The sequence below is a fragment of the Sebastes umbrosus genome, chromosome 6, assembly GCF_015220745.1.
Source record: "Sebastes umbrosus isolate fSebUmb1 chromosome 6, fSebUmb1.pri, whole genome shotgun sequence".
NCBI lineage: Eukaryota > Metazoa > Chordata > Actinopteri > Perciformes > Sebastidae > Sebastes > Sebastes umbrosus.
In genome coordinates, this window is record NC_051274.1 from 21,179,919 (window position 1) to 21,197,615 (window position 17,697).

General features: G+C 40.0%; 1 protein-coding gene across 2 annotated transcripts; it reads left to right on the top strand.

Annotated features, from left to right (window-relative positions):
• The first annotated feature begins 5,404 nt into the window (after positions 1-5,404).
• On the top strand, positions 5,405-16,300 carry LOC119490280 (potassium voltage-gated channel subfamily A member 10). Of its 2 annotated transcripts, none has more exons than XM_037773569.1 (2): positions 5,405-5,911; positions 13,752-16,300. In XM_037773569.1, the coding sequence occupies exon 2, from the start codon at positions 13,937-13,939 to the stop codon at positions 15,665-15,667; it is 1,731 nt and encodes a 576-aa protein (XP_037629497.1). In that variant the 5' UTR covers positions 5,405-5,911; positions 13,752-13,936; the 3' UTR covers positions 15,668-16,300. The 2 variants fall into 2 exon arrangements, with proteins under 2 accessions (XP_037629497.1, XP_037629498.1); XM_037773570.1 differs by lacking the exon at positions 5,405-5,911 and adding an exon at positions 5,943-6,218.
• The last annotated feature ends 1,397 nt before the right edge of the window (positions 16,301-17,697 follow it).

Sequence of the window (17,697 nt, forward strand, 5' to 3'; positions counted from 1 at the left end):
TAGGCTATACAAAACAGAATATGGCTTATTCTTTATGTCAATGCTAATTCTTCCATCTGGACAAATCCTTTCTTCTTCTTAATATGATATGTGAGTCATTCTATAATTAGGGGTACATTTCATGTCAACCAAAAAGTGAGGAAATCAGTTTTCTTTTTTGATAAATAATTTACCATAATATACTATAATATAAATGTGCTAAATTCATAAATCGCCAAGCTTAAGCTTTAATAACTTTTTAAATATTTTAATGAAAATAAACATTTGATTCATTATTTTTGTCAACTGTGTTACAGACAAAAGTTGTGTCATATAAAACATGAACAAGGTACTATACATTTGATAACACATTTGTTTGAAAGTTTTTGAGCCTATTCACCAGGGGTTTTAAGGTTGTCTGTGTAACTGATTTGAAAATATGAATTTTGAGCTTCATAATGGACATTTTGTCAGGAAGGATGAATATTTTTTCAACTTATGTCCACATTACACTGAATTTAGAGTTATTCACCATCCTTATTTAAGCCTTCACTCTCTAAAGATATCCCTCATCTTTTTTTTGTATTATGTCCATCATTGGCTTAATCCCAGCTTGTATTTGTGCTGAGCTCACATTACTTCAGGACTTTTTTTTTTACAGCATCTGTGATGTTGCATTAGTTTTCCTCTTTTCCGGATTGAGGAAAGCCAGCACCTCAGCTTGATTTTTTCTGCTCCTGTGTATATGTCGAAAACACTGAAATATACTGTAGATGCCTCAATGGAATAATGCAACCATAGTTTGCCTTAAGATTTGATGTAATGTTGTATTTACCTCTGTCTGGTGCAGGGTTGCATGCAGCCATCTCCACACATATACCCTATTTTGATTAAAGTTCAAACTGTGATCCATCTGCAGGCAAACTTTCTGAAGTGAGCATCTCATCATTCACTCCCTCATTGTTCTCCATGAACCCCTCAAAACTCCACTGACCCTCCATCCTCCACCCATGGCACGCACACAAAAACTCAAACATGATGTGATCCATTAACACCCGTCGATGTAACACACAAGGTGGAGCAAAAGTTTTGTTTAAAAGAATAAGAAATCTTTTATAGTGAAGGAAGTTTCTCTTGGTGTTGAGACCTGGTGAAAAGCGTCTTTAAATACAGAAAGAGTGAATAAAAAATAATGTTTGGTCTATTTTTGCAATCATTTCTTACCTTGTGATGATCACCAACCGAAAGCCATAATTTACCCCCTATTGTCTCATTTTAACACCAGTTACATTCTCATAAACTGGTACATAAATAGACTCTCTGCTATGAGTCCGTCCACACGCTGTACAGGTTAGTAAATTGTTACTGAGGGAGACAAAAGGGATCAAAAGTAGTGCAGTATGTGTGATATGGTAGGATATTCACTAAATATGCATGGTGTATTTTGGCATCTGTGTGTGTGTGTGTGTGTATGTCTGGATGTCGTGGACATGTGTTTGTACGCCACCTGAGATTAGTGATATGTAAGAGAGAGTCAGACCAGATGGCCATATTTTTCCTAGTCTGAATCTGGCACAAAAAAGGCTTCTAAAAAAAAAATAGCATCATATTTCTGTGAATGACACCAACTTAATCCCCACTGTGGAGGAGGAACACCAGGGTGGGTTGGGTAGACGGTGGGAGGGATGAGAGCGTGGGTGTGTGTTTCATTGCTTTTGAGGTAAAACAAAATGGTGTTATTTAACCTTTTGGCAAATAACCTGTTACTACATGATGATAGACAGAGTTCATGAAGAGTTCAATGAAGATGTTAAGTAACGCGAAGAGATGTTTATATGAACGCTTGAGAAGAGATGTGTGAGGAAGGTAGGTTGAAAACACAGCACAACATTTTGCTGGTGGAACAGGAGTGACTGATTCACATGGAGTTCGAGATAACAACACTTGTTCCCTGTTCAGTTAGCCTTGTTTCAAGAATTATGAGAGTCAATATCTTGATAGGCAGATCGCTCGCTATGACAAATCAACTTCTTAAAGGCTCTGAAGACTAATGTAGTAATGGGATCCTACTTTTCAGTGTATGACTTGATGTGCTAATAATTTGATCCTGTCTTTATCATGAGGAAAGAGTTGTTGGTAGGTGTTGTTTATGCACAGCTATGCTTTGATAATGCTTGGCTTCTGGCTAGGTTTCTGCATGTGTGGTGGGTGCGTTTAACAGTTTCATCCTAAATACAGACAGACCCATGATGGCACATCAAATATCTGTGCCAGCAATGTTGGAACCCATCGGCTATCGGTCTGACGACGATAAGCCTCTGGGGGCAAGGGGCTATATATCTCGGGTTCTGGTGTAACCAGAGGATATCCGGGCCAAGACTTCCTCTTCCGTGCGCTGCTCATAGTTTACAATCCGATTAGCAACTTGAGATGCGAGACTGGAGTTGGAGTTGAGAGACGACGCGTACGACCGGATTTTTTCACAAGTAGACAGTTTACAAGCTAATTTCAAACCAATAAAAAGCAAAATCATCGTCAGACGATAGCCGGTGGGTTCTGAGTTTCTATTTCGGCAAATGCGTTCTGTCTCTTTTGCTCTCCACACGGACGGTTTAACTGCATTCAACCAAAGCCTTCTTGAACGTGATTGGTCAATACTACTCGGACTACAAACGGAAACCAGAACGCTTCCGATGCCAAAATCTTGTCCAGTTGCAAACGGGAATGCAGAATCTCTTTATAGTGAAAGAAGTTTCTCTTGGTGCAGAATCTCTTTATAGAGATTATATTCAGTAAATGGCTTCATACCTCAGACATAATATGTATTTTTGAGAAACCAGAGCATTAGGCAGTATAAGCTATCTGTCTGCTTCCGTCAAACAGCACTATTAGGTGTTTTTGTTAACCTCTGCTGATTGAGAGTCTGGTACTGTAGATCTGAAATATAGGCTATAATGCAATATTTGGGGGATAGTCCCAAGCTTTGTTCCAGGTGGGTTAGGATTTGTTTTGCAATGCAAGTTCATGGCCTTCTAATCTGTTGATTAATTACTCTGATTGAATGGATGACCGTAGTCTGCACCTGCTGGTTAGCCTGTAGCCTCTAGTTTTGTCTAAAGTAGGCATATATGTTCTATTTTTGGATGCTCCACAGGAAGTGTTTCATTAATTAGGAAGGGATTTTGGCTGTACAGTGCTCGTGATCATGCTGTTTGTGTGTGCCGGGTTAGTGTGTGTGTGTGTGTGTCTTGTCAAAAGGCCAAAGGAGGATTTTGGTCCCAGCTGCTGTGCACTGGGACTTGGCCTGGAGCCGGCAGACACACCCATGTCAGCATCAGCAGCTTACCTCTTCCGAATGCCTCGCGGAGACGGCACGTCGACCATAAATCTGCCCCAGACCGACATATGGGCAAAATAATATTTAGATGTTTTCTAGCATTTTGTCAAGAAATAAAATTTCAGCTCTCTTTACTGTAATTCAGTGTGATGTGCATGTGCCATCCAACATGATGTATTGGTGAACAGTTTTAACTTCTACTCCCTGAGTTTGGAATAATCGTCTGCAATCAATGGCAACGCAGCTCTTGGTGTTCATATCACACTCACATTTATACTCACAACTGTCCCCGAGAAACAGCATCAGGAAATAAAATTACCCCGAAGCAAAGGGGCTCTAAACAGGCAAGTTTAATGTTTCGCATTTACAAAAATAAGTTATAATGAAATAACTACTGGAGTGATAATGTAACAGTTTAACCCTGCAGTCCAAAATGATTATTTAAAATAATTTCCATATACTGTATTCTAAAAGTATATAATATACCAACATGTATTTCATAGCTTAACAACATGAATGAGTAAAGTAAATAATCCAGGTAAAACAAGATTAATTATACTACAATTAAGGTTACAGTAACCAATAGTACTCTCACAGTCATCATCCACAAATAGCAAACATTGCTTCGGTCTACTTCAATATGCACTTATTCATATTTAATAGCGTGAACACATGAGTGTATGTGTAATGTATTCAGCATTGCTGGACATGGTTTTCATACACAGTGTAGCCTTTGCTGTAGAACTCGTGATTTCTGTGCGTGTAATTGTGTGTGTTGGTGTGAGTGTTTCATCTGGGCTCACTTGTCTCTAAGGATGACCCGCCAGTCAAAGAGTGTCATTGTAGCTTGGTCATCAGAAGTTCAATATAGCAGGCCACACACACACTCACATATACACACATAGTCACACTCATACAGTACAAGCACACAGTATAGTGTCCCCTCATATAACTGCCACACACTGAAGATCATTGAGAGTCCATTTCGCATCTATTTTTAGCTCTTTTAACCCTTTGAGACCCGTTGGATTGTGGGCGATCCCGACCGACTTTACTGGTATTCAAAGGCTCTGGCAGGTTCGGTTTTAGAGTCTAGAGTGAAGATACAGATATCATATGAAACTAGAAAATATGTCATGCTAGCTTGTCGGGAAGGAGGCTAAATAACGCTCCAAAGTTGGGCTAAATTTTGGCGAGGAAAATTTGTCATGGTCATTTTCAAAGGGGTCTCTTGACCTCTGACCTGAAGTTATGTGACTGAAAATGGGTTCTATGGGTACCCACAAGTCTCCCCTTTACAGACATGCCCACTTTATGATAATCACATGCAGTTTTGGACAAAAACCATGCAGTTTTTTGCATGCAGTATAAATATATTTTCGCCTATTCTAAAATGGTGTATCTGAATATTTCTGCATACTGGGGTCTTGAATTACATAAATTGGGTATCATTGTAAATCTGAGACTTTTGTGAATCCAATGAGCCCAATTGTATTCATGTGTGATGATGTGAGTTCCCATAGTAGCCATGTCATTGTAGTGAGACCATTTTTGAAACTTGACCTCACTGTATAAAATGACTTGTTGTGACCTCTTGGATAATCACAGCCTCATGAAACGTTACAGCCACAAACTAGAGACCTAGAGCATTCAGAGGATGTATGGCTTTCGTAGATTGACAATAAGGGGGTTTCTGAGCAGTTTCCTGCTCGCCATCCAATCGCCAAAAAATGCAATTCTGGAAGAAATCTCCAAATGTCCCAAGTTTGTCATGGCTTTTTCTATTGTGTTTTCCAAGGTCTTGGTGTATTAATGTGGTATTTTGGAGGGATTATTGATCATTTTTTATCAATTCTCCATTGGTAAAAAAATGGTTAAATTTAGTACCAAATCTGTCAAATCTGTCAAATCTAACAAAAGGTATCAACCAAAAGATTTCTGCAACAACTTTTGAGGCATAATAGAGCATGGTAATGGACATCATATACGTCAATCAAAATGTTGTAAATCATTATATACTTTCACAATCAATTTAAATTCATTAATTCATTAATATTTATTACAGATTTAGGACTACAACAACTTGACACACAGTGCTGAGCTGCATCTCAAATTAATCTGCATGACAATTGCTACTTGCACAACACACCCGAATCTCCAACTCAACTCTCAGCGGTTGAGTTGCATCGTGGGGAGTTGCCAGGGTTTGACAAGGAAGTAGAATGTGTGGATTAAAAGAGACGATATATCGGGTAGGATCCTGTTTTCTTTATCCATTTTGAGTCTGACAGTGTCATAGGTGTCATGGTCCTGGGATTTTTTCATAGTCTGTTTCCTGTTTTATTTTGAAAGTTCACTCCTCATGTGTCATGTTTGGTTTTACTTCCTGTCTTTGTAGGTTTTCCCGCCTGTTTTTGCCACACCTGTTTTTCATTAGTTAATTAGTCCATTGTGTATAGTCTTTGTGCTGCCCTCTCCTCGTGACAGTTTGTCGTAGTCCAGCCTGTTGAAGAAAGTTTGTTTCCCAGTGTTTCAGTGTTACTGGTCTGTTTTGGGATTTGCCTCTGTTGCCTGCCTGTTTTTGGACTGCACTCTGTAAGTTTATTCATCATTAATCATCATCAAATCACCACCTGCTGCCACCTCGACAGAGTTCTCTGCGCCTGGGTCCAAACCTGCTATTCCTCAACTGTGATAATATGAGTGTAATGCTAAATCGGTGGAATAAGCATACCTTAGGGGCTGATCACACCAAGACATGTCACTTCAGGCGCGGCCGCTTCAAAAACAGACCCAGACCCAGACAGCAGCTGGAGCGAGGGCTGGGAGGCGGAGTTAAAGGAAACAATACTGCGCCTGCTCTATGGGCCCAATGGATGTGGAAGAGCGCCAGATGATCCAGGTGATTTTATACTTGGAAGTCAAACTCTTTTTGCTTCATGCGCCACTGAGCAACTTCCATAGGAACAGGGCCTCACCTCCAATGCTGTATATCTAGTTCTCTTTATACATGCGTGGTGTTACAGGGTGATCATATGTGATTAAGGGAAAAATCTCTCTTTCTCATATTTGACGCATCTCGGTGTGATCAGCCCCTTAAATACACTTTAGGTTCTACACATAGATTCTGAAGCCATATCAGTTGTAAAATGTTAAAAGTGAATGTTTTGCTCTGTATGTTCTGTCTGATAGATATAGAAATATGGAGATAGAGGTAAAAATATGTGACGCGGGCAGCCCTATGTGTGTGTGTGTGTGGGTGTGTGTGGGTGTGTGTTCTGTATCTGTGATGGCTCGCTAGTATCTGTGTTGATCTGACAGAAGAGATCCCTCGGCTTATAGCACTGAGCTACCCAGCCCACATTAATCTGTTTAATAGGGTCAAAACTCTGGTCCAAAAATACCAACTCTACCAACCAATGACCTCATACAGCCAGAGACCCCGCCACCACATCACAGCGACATAACAAAAGGTCCAACATACAATGTCAACCATACTGTATTTACTTTACCTCGAAGTGAGAACGCCTCCTGCGGTATAGTTCTTTACACAGAAGAAAAAACCATGATGCTTTTACACTTGTGTGAGCGCACTTAACAGAATCACCGACTGGGCTCAGCGGCAACATCTGGCACAGTGTGGATTTATTCTTGTGATAATGAACAGTAAAGTGTGTTAGAATTTGGACTTCAATTTGTGATGAGGAAAGTGAAAAGGAGATAATTTTAGGTTATTTATTATTTATTAAGCAGGCGGAGTGTAAAATTAAAACCGCTTCATCAGTGGACGTTTTGAGCAAAATGGCATCATAGTTTAACAGCATAGTATGTAGTTTATATAGTATATAGTTTTGCATAGCATATAGTTTATATAGTATATAGTTTAGCGTAGTATTCATATATATCAGCAGAGCTGTATCTACGCACATGCCGAGGGCCTCCTTGCCACTAGGGGTACCAGACAGAGGGGTAAAGAACATCAACTGCCTACATAATGGAAATATTTTAAAATATATGTTAGTTAATTAGAATAATAATTAATGTACATAAAAAAATTATGGAATAAAAATGTAACATATATAGGCTATATGAAGACATTGGACTGACTTATATGTAAACTATCGGGCAACTCTGGGGTCAGAAAAGTGAAGCCAATGGGGAAGTGCCTTAAACTTGCATTCTTTCAAACAGCCAGCAGGGGGCGACTCGTCTGGTTGCAAAAAGAAGTCTATTTGTGTAGAAGTCTATGAGAAAATGACCCTACTTCTCACTTTATTTATTACCTCAGTAAACATTGTAAACATGAGTTTCAGTCGCTAGTTTCAAGTGTTCTTCAATACAGCATGATGTTCATTTTGTAAATTAAGGTCCCATTTAGAGTCAAATAGACCATAAAGCAGGGGATGCTTTAGGGCGTGGCTACCTTGTGATTGACAGGTCGCTACCGCACTTAGACACAGCTGCATCAAAATTCATTAACACCTGCTATAAAAGAAAACCAGTCCACCTAGCGCCCCCTACATGCACATTTTAATATCAAATATCAAAAAAGTTGATATCGAATGTCAAAATGTGCATGTAGAGGGGCCCGAAAAATACAGTCTGCCTAGTGTAATCTATCCATTATTCCGGCTCTGTGTATCAGTGCAGTGTCGTACATATTAATGTATATTAGAGATCAGAAAGGATAAATAACAGGGATTAGAGTCATAACAGTGACAGTAGAAAATTGAAGAACTGAACCTGGATGTGGCAATTGTCTGTTATCAGGTGACTGAAGGCTGATGACAAAAGCAGATAACGAGGTCCATTTAGATTAAAATGTAGGATATTAACCAGAATCAGCAGCAAGCAAAAGATCACTTGAAGCTTTAATGAAGCCTCAAGCCTGAGTGGAATTACTTTGGATACACATACATACATATGCGCACAAAGACAGAAACACACGTGAAAACCCATAACAACAAAAAAGTTGCCCGCTAATGTCAGAGCTGAAGATTTGGGAGACATAATGGCTGTTATAGACTGTGTTTGTATCAGGCTTGACCCCTGTGGCTCTTAAACTTTTTATGCTTTAAAAGGTCTGAAGTCTCGTACCTCCTCAGTCAACAATTGGACATAAACATGCATCTCTTTCCGACCAGCTATAGCAGAGGATTGCAGTTAAGCTAGATCTGCCTGAACATCTGTTCATGTTTACACATGTGGTAAAGTCACAGCGGTCAGCTTAACATAAAATGCATAGTAGCTCAGCTCAGCATATTTCTGATACACATTCCCACATTGTCCCACATGTATTTTTTACTACCAACTATGAACAGTATTTGTGTGCGCATGTAGCAAGAGATGTTATCTCATGCGTTGCTCCCACTATGACTCCCCGTGTATTAATAGCATGGTGAGAATAGTCGGACCACCATGGGTTGGCATGGGCCCCATGTGACACCTCTGTTTTACGCTGTGTTTAAACAAGTCAAGGTCACACGGCCTCCTCAGAAGCATTTTTGTCCTCACTGCTGCAGAGCACAGCTGCTAGTGTCTGGCAGAGTCTTTTTTCCATGCATATGTGAATATATTGTAGCAGTCTTTCGCAAAGACTGGGTCAAATTTAACATTTATATCTGGAGTACACATTCGAGCCACATGAGGGAGCCTGAATGTCGGAGTCTTCTGATAATTGAAGCCTACTTATAAAATTCAATCTAATATGAAAGGCTAGCATACATTCATACATTTCTTTGTTTTACTGATGATGAAAAAAACTGTTAACTCTGACTAAATGTATTTATTTGGTCTCATTTATAGAGTATTTAACATGTGTATATGTTTTCAACACATGCATAAAACAAAGTTCTTGTGATTTATCTCTTCGAAATGGCTGGTTTACCCATTCAAGATAATATAAAGTGATGTGGAAATGGCAGTAAAAATAGTAAGGAACGTTCATTTACGCACAAATTCGCTATTCTCACGATTTAAAGATAAGGCCTATGGTGAATTGGGTCACGGGAAACACTGTATTGTAGTATATGATATAATTTATATGTCATATACACTTATATCTTAAATATCTCTTCGTTATTTATACATTTTTCATGCATTTATTTATTCTTTTGAGTTGTAAGCCATCAACTAACGTGTTAAATCATTCAAAAGCTTCAGCACTGAACCTCAGACAACCTGCGTTTTTCTTTTCTTTTGTTTTAATGTTGTCATTAATCAAATGGAAGTTCATCATAACATTTGATTGTGGTTATGTAATGTTAAAATGCATATCAATTTCAATCTCATTACAGTTGTGTTTGGGTGTTTAAGCTTCCATCCACTTTATCTACATAGCCTATTCATTAAGCAAGAGTATTTCTTTTGCCAATATGAATCCTGTAATTAATTAACAAATGTACCTGTTTTCCTGTAGAAAAAGTTTATCATGTGCTTGTCTATCGATGCACAACATCTGGATTAATTTATTATCAAGCCCATATTGATTACATTGTTTTTCTGTAATTTTGTCTTTTGTTTGCTTGATCATTTGCAGGTATGTGACACATGCTGGTCAAAGGTGTAGAGTCAAAAATTGAGAGTCACAATATAATACAATGATTTTAAGAGAGTACGACGGGAAAAACACTAAGAAAGTCCCACAGAAAGAGATAAAGGTTTCACTGTGCTCCTAATGACACTTCCTGAGACTGAAAAGCATATCCTTGCATGAGTACTTTTAATTAACAGATCGAAGCGGCATAAAACAGGATTAAATTATTATCACAGTTCCACAAATGTCATTGGAAACGGAACGAGACGTGTTGATTAGACAGCGTTGACAAGGCTGTCTCCGCAGTAGTTGTTCACACATGCTCTAGGAGTTATGAGAGTGGAGTGGCAGCTTCTTCACATGCCTGTGTGTACAAATAGGTTTTACAGCGTGAGGACAGGGAGGTATGGTCGGGTGCGTCTAAGTGTCGAGTGTTGTGTGAATTTGACACAAGATCATTTACGTCGTCTGGGAGTGGGGTCCTTAAGAGATTAAATTCCTCTTTTTTTCCTGCTCTGATGGCAGATATTAGACTGAACTTCATGGAAAATGTATGTTCACAAGGTGTACAGTTTAGAAGGAGCTTCTAGTTAAAGAAAGAGTAAGAAAAAGGAGGTGATAATATCGTTGAAAGTGAAAGGTTCGAAAGCTGTGTGGGGTGAGGATGGCAGCTTTGATTCCTCCTGCCCGTGTCACCCTCTCGTCATTCCTTCCTCCCAGCCGTGTTGAACATGTTAACGGAGTTGTTAAATGTTAATTATTTATTGTGAAACTGTGAATAAGTCAGATATGGATATGGCCTCTGTGTGTGTGCAGGGTGAGTAAGTCAAGCATGGAGAGAGATCTGAGGATCTAATCGCACCGTTCCAGACTAGAAGGCCTTGAGCACATCACCCAGATCTCTGAGAGATAGCGTAGCATATGGCACAAATGGCCACAAAAACACACACACACACACACACACACACTTGCATACAAAAAATATCAATCACGCAATATTGACAGATTTCTTTCTGCTGCTTTTCTTTGTTTCTCTGTGACTTGTGTGTGTGCTTGTTTGCATGTGTTCATGTGTGTGCGCGCATGTGGCCTCTGCCACAGCTCTTGTTTCTACTCCAGCATAAGGTTACCCTATGTAGTCTGTGATGGATTACTCATTCTGATGTCAATTGAGGAGGTAGCACAAAGCTGCAGCCGTAGCAGAACTCGTGGAGGACCCGTTTTCTCCTTCTCTCTTGTTTTTGCTTTTTACAGCATATCATACACACGTGGTCTGTAGACTTCTTGCTAAGGAAGGTAAGCTGTGTGCTGCTTATTTGTTATTCTGTCTATCAGGTTGTTTGGGCAGCTTGTACTGAGGTTTCCATTACCTTGTTTCTTCCTTTAACAGAAAGAGTGCATGGAGCAGCTTGGCATTGCAGCTTTCGAAATTCAAATTCAAAACCCAGAGATCACATTTCACATGTCTTGAGTCAGATTTCGCTCTGTTTTTTTTTAAGAGAAAGCAGAATCATAACTTAAACATACCCTTCTCAACAGCACATCTGTGTCACAACTGTAATTAAAGGTGAATGAGTGCAACCATCTTGATCTGTTTTGGAAACCATTTGTCTTTTTTGGAGAGAGTCAGAGCGATCGTACGTCTTTCCATTACTTTCCGAGACCGACGCTTAAGGGTTGGCAGTTCTTTCTCTTACATTAAGAAAAATTAAACATTAACGGCATATTGAGTTATTGGAAACACATCAGGAATTGGTTGAGCAGAGCAATATCATTGGCTAATTTCCAAGTATTGATCCAAGAGTGTCTTCTTCTGTGGCTTCTATTTTAGGATCATGAGAGGTTCTTGGTTGCTCAAAGGGTCAAATGACGTTGTTCTGGTCATGTGGTTTAAGAGGAGAAGAGGGTTTGATTTGATTTATCATTTATCATTTTAAGTTTTTTTTAGGGCTGTCAAAGTTAACACAATAACGCATTAACGCAATTTTGTTTTAATGCCACTAATTTCTTTCATTAACACAACTTGCGATTTTTAGGTTGTATCAGGCTCAGTTTTATAGCAATTGAAGATGATATATGATGGTATCATAGCGTAAAAGATGCTCCAAACTTAGGCTAAATTTTGGCGAGGAAAAACTGTTATGGCCAGTTTCAAAGGGGTCCCTTGACCTCTGACCTCAAGATACATGAATGACAATGGGTTCTATGGGTACCCACGAGTCTCCCCTTCACAGACATGCTTTTGGGGCAAGTCATAGTCAAGTCAGCACACTGACACACTGACAGCTGTTGATGACTGTTGGGCTTGAGAGCATATTTTTTATGCTAAATGCAGTGCCTGTGAGGGTTTCTGGACAATATTAGTCAATATAGTCATTGTTTTGTGTTGTTAATTGATTTCCAATAATGAATATATACATACATTTACATAAAGCAAGAATATTTGCCCACTCCCATGTTGATAAGAGTATTAAATATTCGACAAATCTTCCTTTAAGGCAAATTTTTAACAGATTAAAAATGTGCGATTAAACATTTTAATCAAATTACAGCCCTACTTTTTTTAATTTCATCATTTTATCATAAGTGCTATCCTACACTCTAACCGATTCTGTTTATTCTCATTAAACATCTCTACCTGTTTGAATTAGCCTTCTTCCTGCGTGCACAGTCCATCACAGCTTTTGTGTCTTTTACCCCTCATCGCCATCTGGTTGATAAGCCGCCCCTCTCGCCTTGTCAGGGCTGCTCTCTCATCATCCTGTCCATCCATCCACCCACCTATCAACTCCCATTCTCTCTCATTGTCACTTTCCTTTCCTTCTCTTGCATTCTGTCCTCATCCCGCCCCAGTCCTTCCACCCACATCCGTCTTCCCAACAATTTTCATGTCACGCTCCTTATTCACTCAGCCGGCCCTTCTCTCTCTCTCTCTCTCCCAGTAGGATTGCTATCATTGGCACTGGTTTTAGATGGTGACTCATCTCTGGAGTCTTTAATTAAACATCTGCACACATATACATACACGTATATAAGCACACTGCACACAAAGATGCTCATTCAGACAAATGCACATAATCTTTAAACTGGTAAATCTGAATGCAGACACACATGGCACAACAGGAGCAGAGTGGATTTCTAGAAGAACGGTGCAGTTTAAATGTGAACCCAGGTGTCCTGAGGAGTCTTGGCCCATGCTATCACTGTACAGCCAGTAAATTATGCACTAATGTATGCACGGCCCCAGATACCCTGCACTGGTCTCTCATTCTAAAGTCTGCATTGGGGTCATTTCAAGTCACCTACCTTGACTCCCTTACCCTTGAGAAGGTGTTATGTTTGTGATTATGTTCATGTATGAGAAAGAGAAATAACGTGTGTGGGAATATTGTGTATTTACAGTAGATTAGGAGTTGAAAGAGCTTGTTTCATCATTTGTGCAGAAAATATCACAAGTTTATGCCAAGAATTTGACAAAAAAGATTATTTAATGTGTAAATAAGCCCTCCATTAGTTACTGTTTTGTTTTAGATTTGTTGATTTCCTTTTTCACAGTTACATGACTCATCGCAGTGCCTCCACAATAACACTATCTTTCCATAACTGTGGAAAGAAGTAGCAAAGGAGTTCTTTCAAATAGATTAAAATCTTTATAATCTTTCTTTCTTCCGTCTTCGAGCTGCCTCACCCTCTTCCTCCTCTTTGTTCCCTCATTTCTGTATCTCTCACTGGTCTTTCTCTCTCTCTGCTGGTTTCCAGAGAGATGGGTATCTAAGAAACAAGGAGTCATGATAGAACATGTGCTTTCCGAACGTCATATTCTTGTCACCTGATGACAATTAACACAGAACAAACCTTTAAACATACTGACTCTTTCTTTCTCTGTCTCTCACTCTACAGGGATTGGAGGGAATAAAAAACAGAGGGCGCCTTCAATTTTTCCTTTGAGTGTAAGTGTGTTGCTGAAGACTGGATGCGCTGGTACTCTGCTGCTGGTTCTGGTGACTGATCCTCCCATCTGTCCATCTGAGTGTGTGTGATTGTCTTATCCTGGGGTCCCAAGGCTTTGCGCTGGCTGAACAGCCATGGAGGTGGCCCTGGTAGACTTTGGGAGTCTGGATGATCTTGACGGCAGCTTTGAGGATGAGGTGGACACCTACGCCGATGAGACCACGGCTCTCACGATGGACATGCCCCCAGAGCACGGCAGCCCGAGCAGCAACTACCTTATGCGAGCCTCTCAGTTTTCCTGTACGCCCGTGCCCTCCTGCATTTGGGAATCCACCTCATCTTCGCCCATTCCACAAACACAAACACTGGGAGTACCCCAATCCCCAACCATGCCAAGTCCAAGCAGACGAGGGCGCAGTAGCTGCGCCAGCATGATCTCCAACTGGAAACTGCTGCTAAACAGTGAGGGCACTAAGGAGAGTGAGACGATCTTCAGCCGGCTCGCTAAGGAGTGCTGCGAGGACCTGTTTGTAGATAAACGAGGGCTGGACGACGGAGACCAGAAGGTCATCATCAACATCGCCGGTCTTCGGTTTGAGACGCAGCTCAAAACCTTGGACCAGTTTCCTGAGACGCTTCTGGGAGATCCTATGAAGAGGATGGACTACTTTGATCCAATGAGGAACGAGTACTTCTTTGATCGGAACCGACCCAGCTTTGACGGCATCTTGTATTACTACCAGTCAGGCGGTAAGATCAGACGTCCGGCTAACGTTCCCCTGGATGTGTTTGCAGACGAAATTGTGTTCTATGAGCTCGGAAGTGAGGCCATGGAGCAGTTCAGAGAAGATGAAGGATTCATAAAGGACGTTGACATCCCTCTACCTAATAACGATGTGTACCGGCAATTCTGGCTGCTGTTTGAGTACCCAGAGAGCTCAAATGCGGCCCGAGGTGTAGCACTTGTGTCTGTTTTTGTTATTGTCATATCCATCATTATTTTCTGCATGGAAACGCTGCCAGAATTCAGAGATGACCACGATTCAATTGTGCCCACAGCGGTGCAGCCTTTCAACCAATCTAGATCTCACAGTTCTGAGGCCCCAGCTGGTACGAAGCCCACAACTTTCTCAGACCCCTTCTTCATCATCGAGACTGCCTGCATCGCCTGGTTCTTCTTTGAGCTGTGTGTGAGGTTTATGGTCTGCCCTAGCAAAAAGGAATTTTTCCACAACCTCATGAACATAATTGACATCATATCCATCATCCCTTATTTTGTAACCGTGGTTACAGAAATGGTCTCGACGCCACAAGAGAACTCAGGACAGAACATGTCTTTGGCCATCCTGCGTATCATCCGTCTGGTCAGGGTGTTTCGTATTTTCAAGCTCTCGCGTCACTCCAAGGGGCTGCAGATCCTGGGACAGACTCTGAAGGCCAGCATGCGCGAGCTTGGCTTGCTCATCTTCTTCCTCTTCATCGGAGTCATCCTATTCTCCAGTGCTATCTACTTTGCAGAGGTAGACGAGCCTAACACACAGTTTGTCAGCATACCCGATGGCTTCTGGTGGGCTGTGGTTACCATGACCACTGTAGGCTACGGGGACATGTGTCCCATCACGATGGGGGGTAAAATGGTGGGCACCTTGTGTGCCATCGCAGGTGTGCTGACCATTGCTTTGCCTGTTCCCGTCATTGTTTCCAACTTCAACTACTTCTATCACAGAGAGACGGAAGCAGAGGACAAGGTGCCCTTGGCTAATGGAGTTGAGCAAGCCATGAAGACTGAGACAAGTACCAAACAGGGTAGCGACACCTCGCTCAATAAAGCCAATGGCATCTGGCAGACTGACAAAGGGAAATAACTGTACGAGAATACAATTTAGAAGGACAGACTTTGCCACAAAGTAGGAAAGAAATATCAAAGAAGAGGAGAATATGGAGGAAATTAATGATTTCCCTTGAAAAAAATGGTCTAATGGGATCAATGAGATAAAATATTTGTACCTACAGTGAAAACGTTTTATATGGATATACAGGATTTACTGTACTTACCTCTTTTGTGTCTAATATGAAAATGACACTTTGAAAATAACAGACAAGCTGAAGAATTCACCTATGTTCATGTCAATGATTGTATATCAACATATTTCAAGTTTAGCACTCTTCTTTTAGTTTCATAGAAACATAAAGAAATCTGTCACTGTCATAATTCAGCAGTATGTATGTTTAAAGGATTTTCTTTATATAATTTTGGTCTTATTTTAATTGTCCTGGCCATTAATCCTATAATAGCATTTTGCACACCAGCTTCACTGTTGATATTTGTGGACACAATGACTCTTGACACAACTTTAAAGGCTGATACACACCGACGTCGTTTTTTTCGTGCAATTAATTTGCATGTCAATATATTTTTCTAACTATAGTTTTTATCATAGTACTTTCACACAGGACGCGAATATTACGCAGCAAAAAACTAAGTAATTTTGTCGGAACAAGTTTTGCAAAACGGGTTGAGTTGTGGTTATATTTATGAAACAACAATACAGAGGCTCCTTTGTCCGAACCAAGACAGCAAACTTTATTACACCTTTCAATATTGACAAAGGCAGCGCAGACCAGATCCACTCCTTCCATTCTTACCTTTCACAATAAAAGCCCTGGATGTATAATATTCGTAGGCGAGTATTTCGCATTTTCGTGTCGATTATTTGTCACACCCCCAGTGTGTAAAGGCCTTAAAACTGTGTGTTCTTAAAACATTGGTTTTAGTCAGGTTTAAACCAAACAGATTTAACAAAATGTAAAGAGAAATATTAAATGTCACAACCCAAAATGTTCATATGATTGTGACTGTTAACTGTATTGCAGAGGTGGTTTGTTTCAGCTAATAGGAATGACCTTTCTGCTGCTGGAATAGCTGACACATCATCTGATTTTATGATGATTCATATGTTAAGGGAATGTGCGCAACAGGTCATGTTATACCGGAACAGACATTTATATTGGACAATTTGGTTAATGGCTTTTTCCATCTTCAAAATGTATGTTGTGTGCCGCAGTCTGCTGATAACTGTGCAAAATCATAACTGATCCAACTGATGACCAATCTTTCACAAATAAGACGAAGGTTGTATAAAATAACATACTTACAAAAAAACACAATTTTTCTGTAAGTGTCTTGAATGAGTAACTTGTGTATAGTTTCTAGATTATAGCCCTGCTGTATTTATTAATTTAAAACTGTATGTATTTATTCATCCTCTTTGATGAGTAGCGTGGGTAAGAATCCTCCACTATTGTTAGCAGTCGAACTGACTCCACACTATGTATTATAATGGAGTGCCTTAAATTATGTAATGTTGGGATACTGTTGACTTCGCCATACATAATCTTACTGTAAAACCTGTGTTTATCATGCATATATGCTCAGTATTTTTGATTTCAGCTTGGTTGAAAATGTAGACGTTGTAACCTCCATTCTAACATTTGTTTGTGAGAGCTATTTTCCACAATACTGTCCAACAAAGACCTGAAATACAATTCAACATATCTAAAGTATAGTGGATCCTATCTGTTTATGAGGTAGATACTATCCTTATAAGCGTCATAATTTTTGTCAATCAGTGGAAAACACATTGAGGAAGTAGACCTTTCAGTGACACCATGATCAGAAACACTGACAAAAGAAAGAGAAGGAAGAAGCCAAAGATAATTGATGAATAAAGGGAACTGTTACGACATCACAGGCCACAATGTCCCATGATCTGTCTTATTTTAAGTTATGCTGTATCAGTGTAATTTTCTGGTGGTTCGTTTTATGAATATTTCTTTTATAACATAGCAAGCATATTTGCCCACTCCCATGTTGACAAGAGTATTAAATACTGGA

Excerpts from the sequence above, each read along its gene's own strand:
- LOC119490280 (XM_037773569.1), top strand. The coding sequence starts at position 13,937 with ATGGAGGTGGCCCTGGTAGACTTTGGGAGTCTGGATGATCTTGACGGC.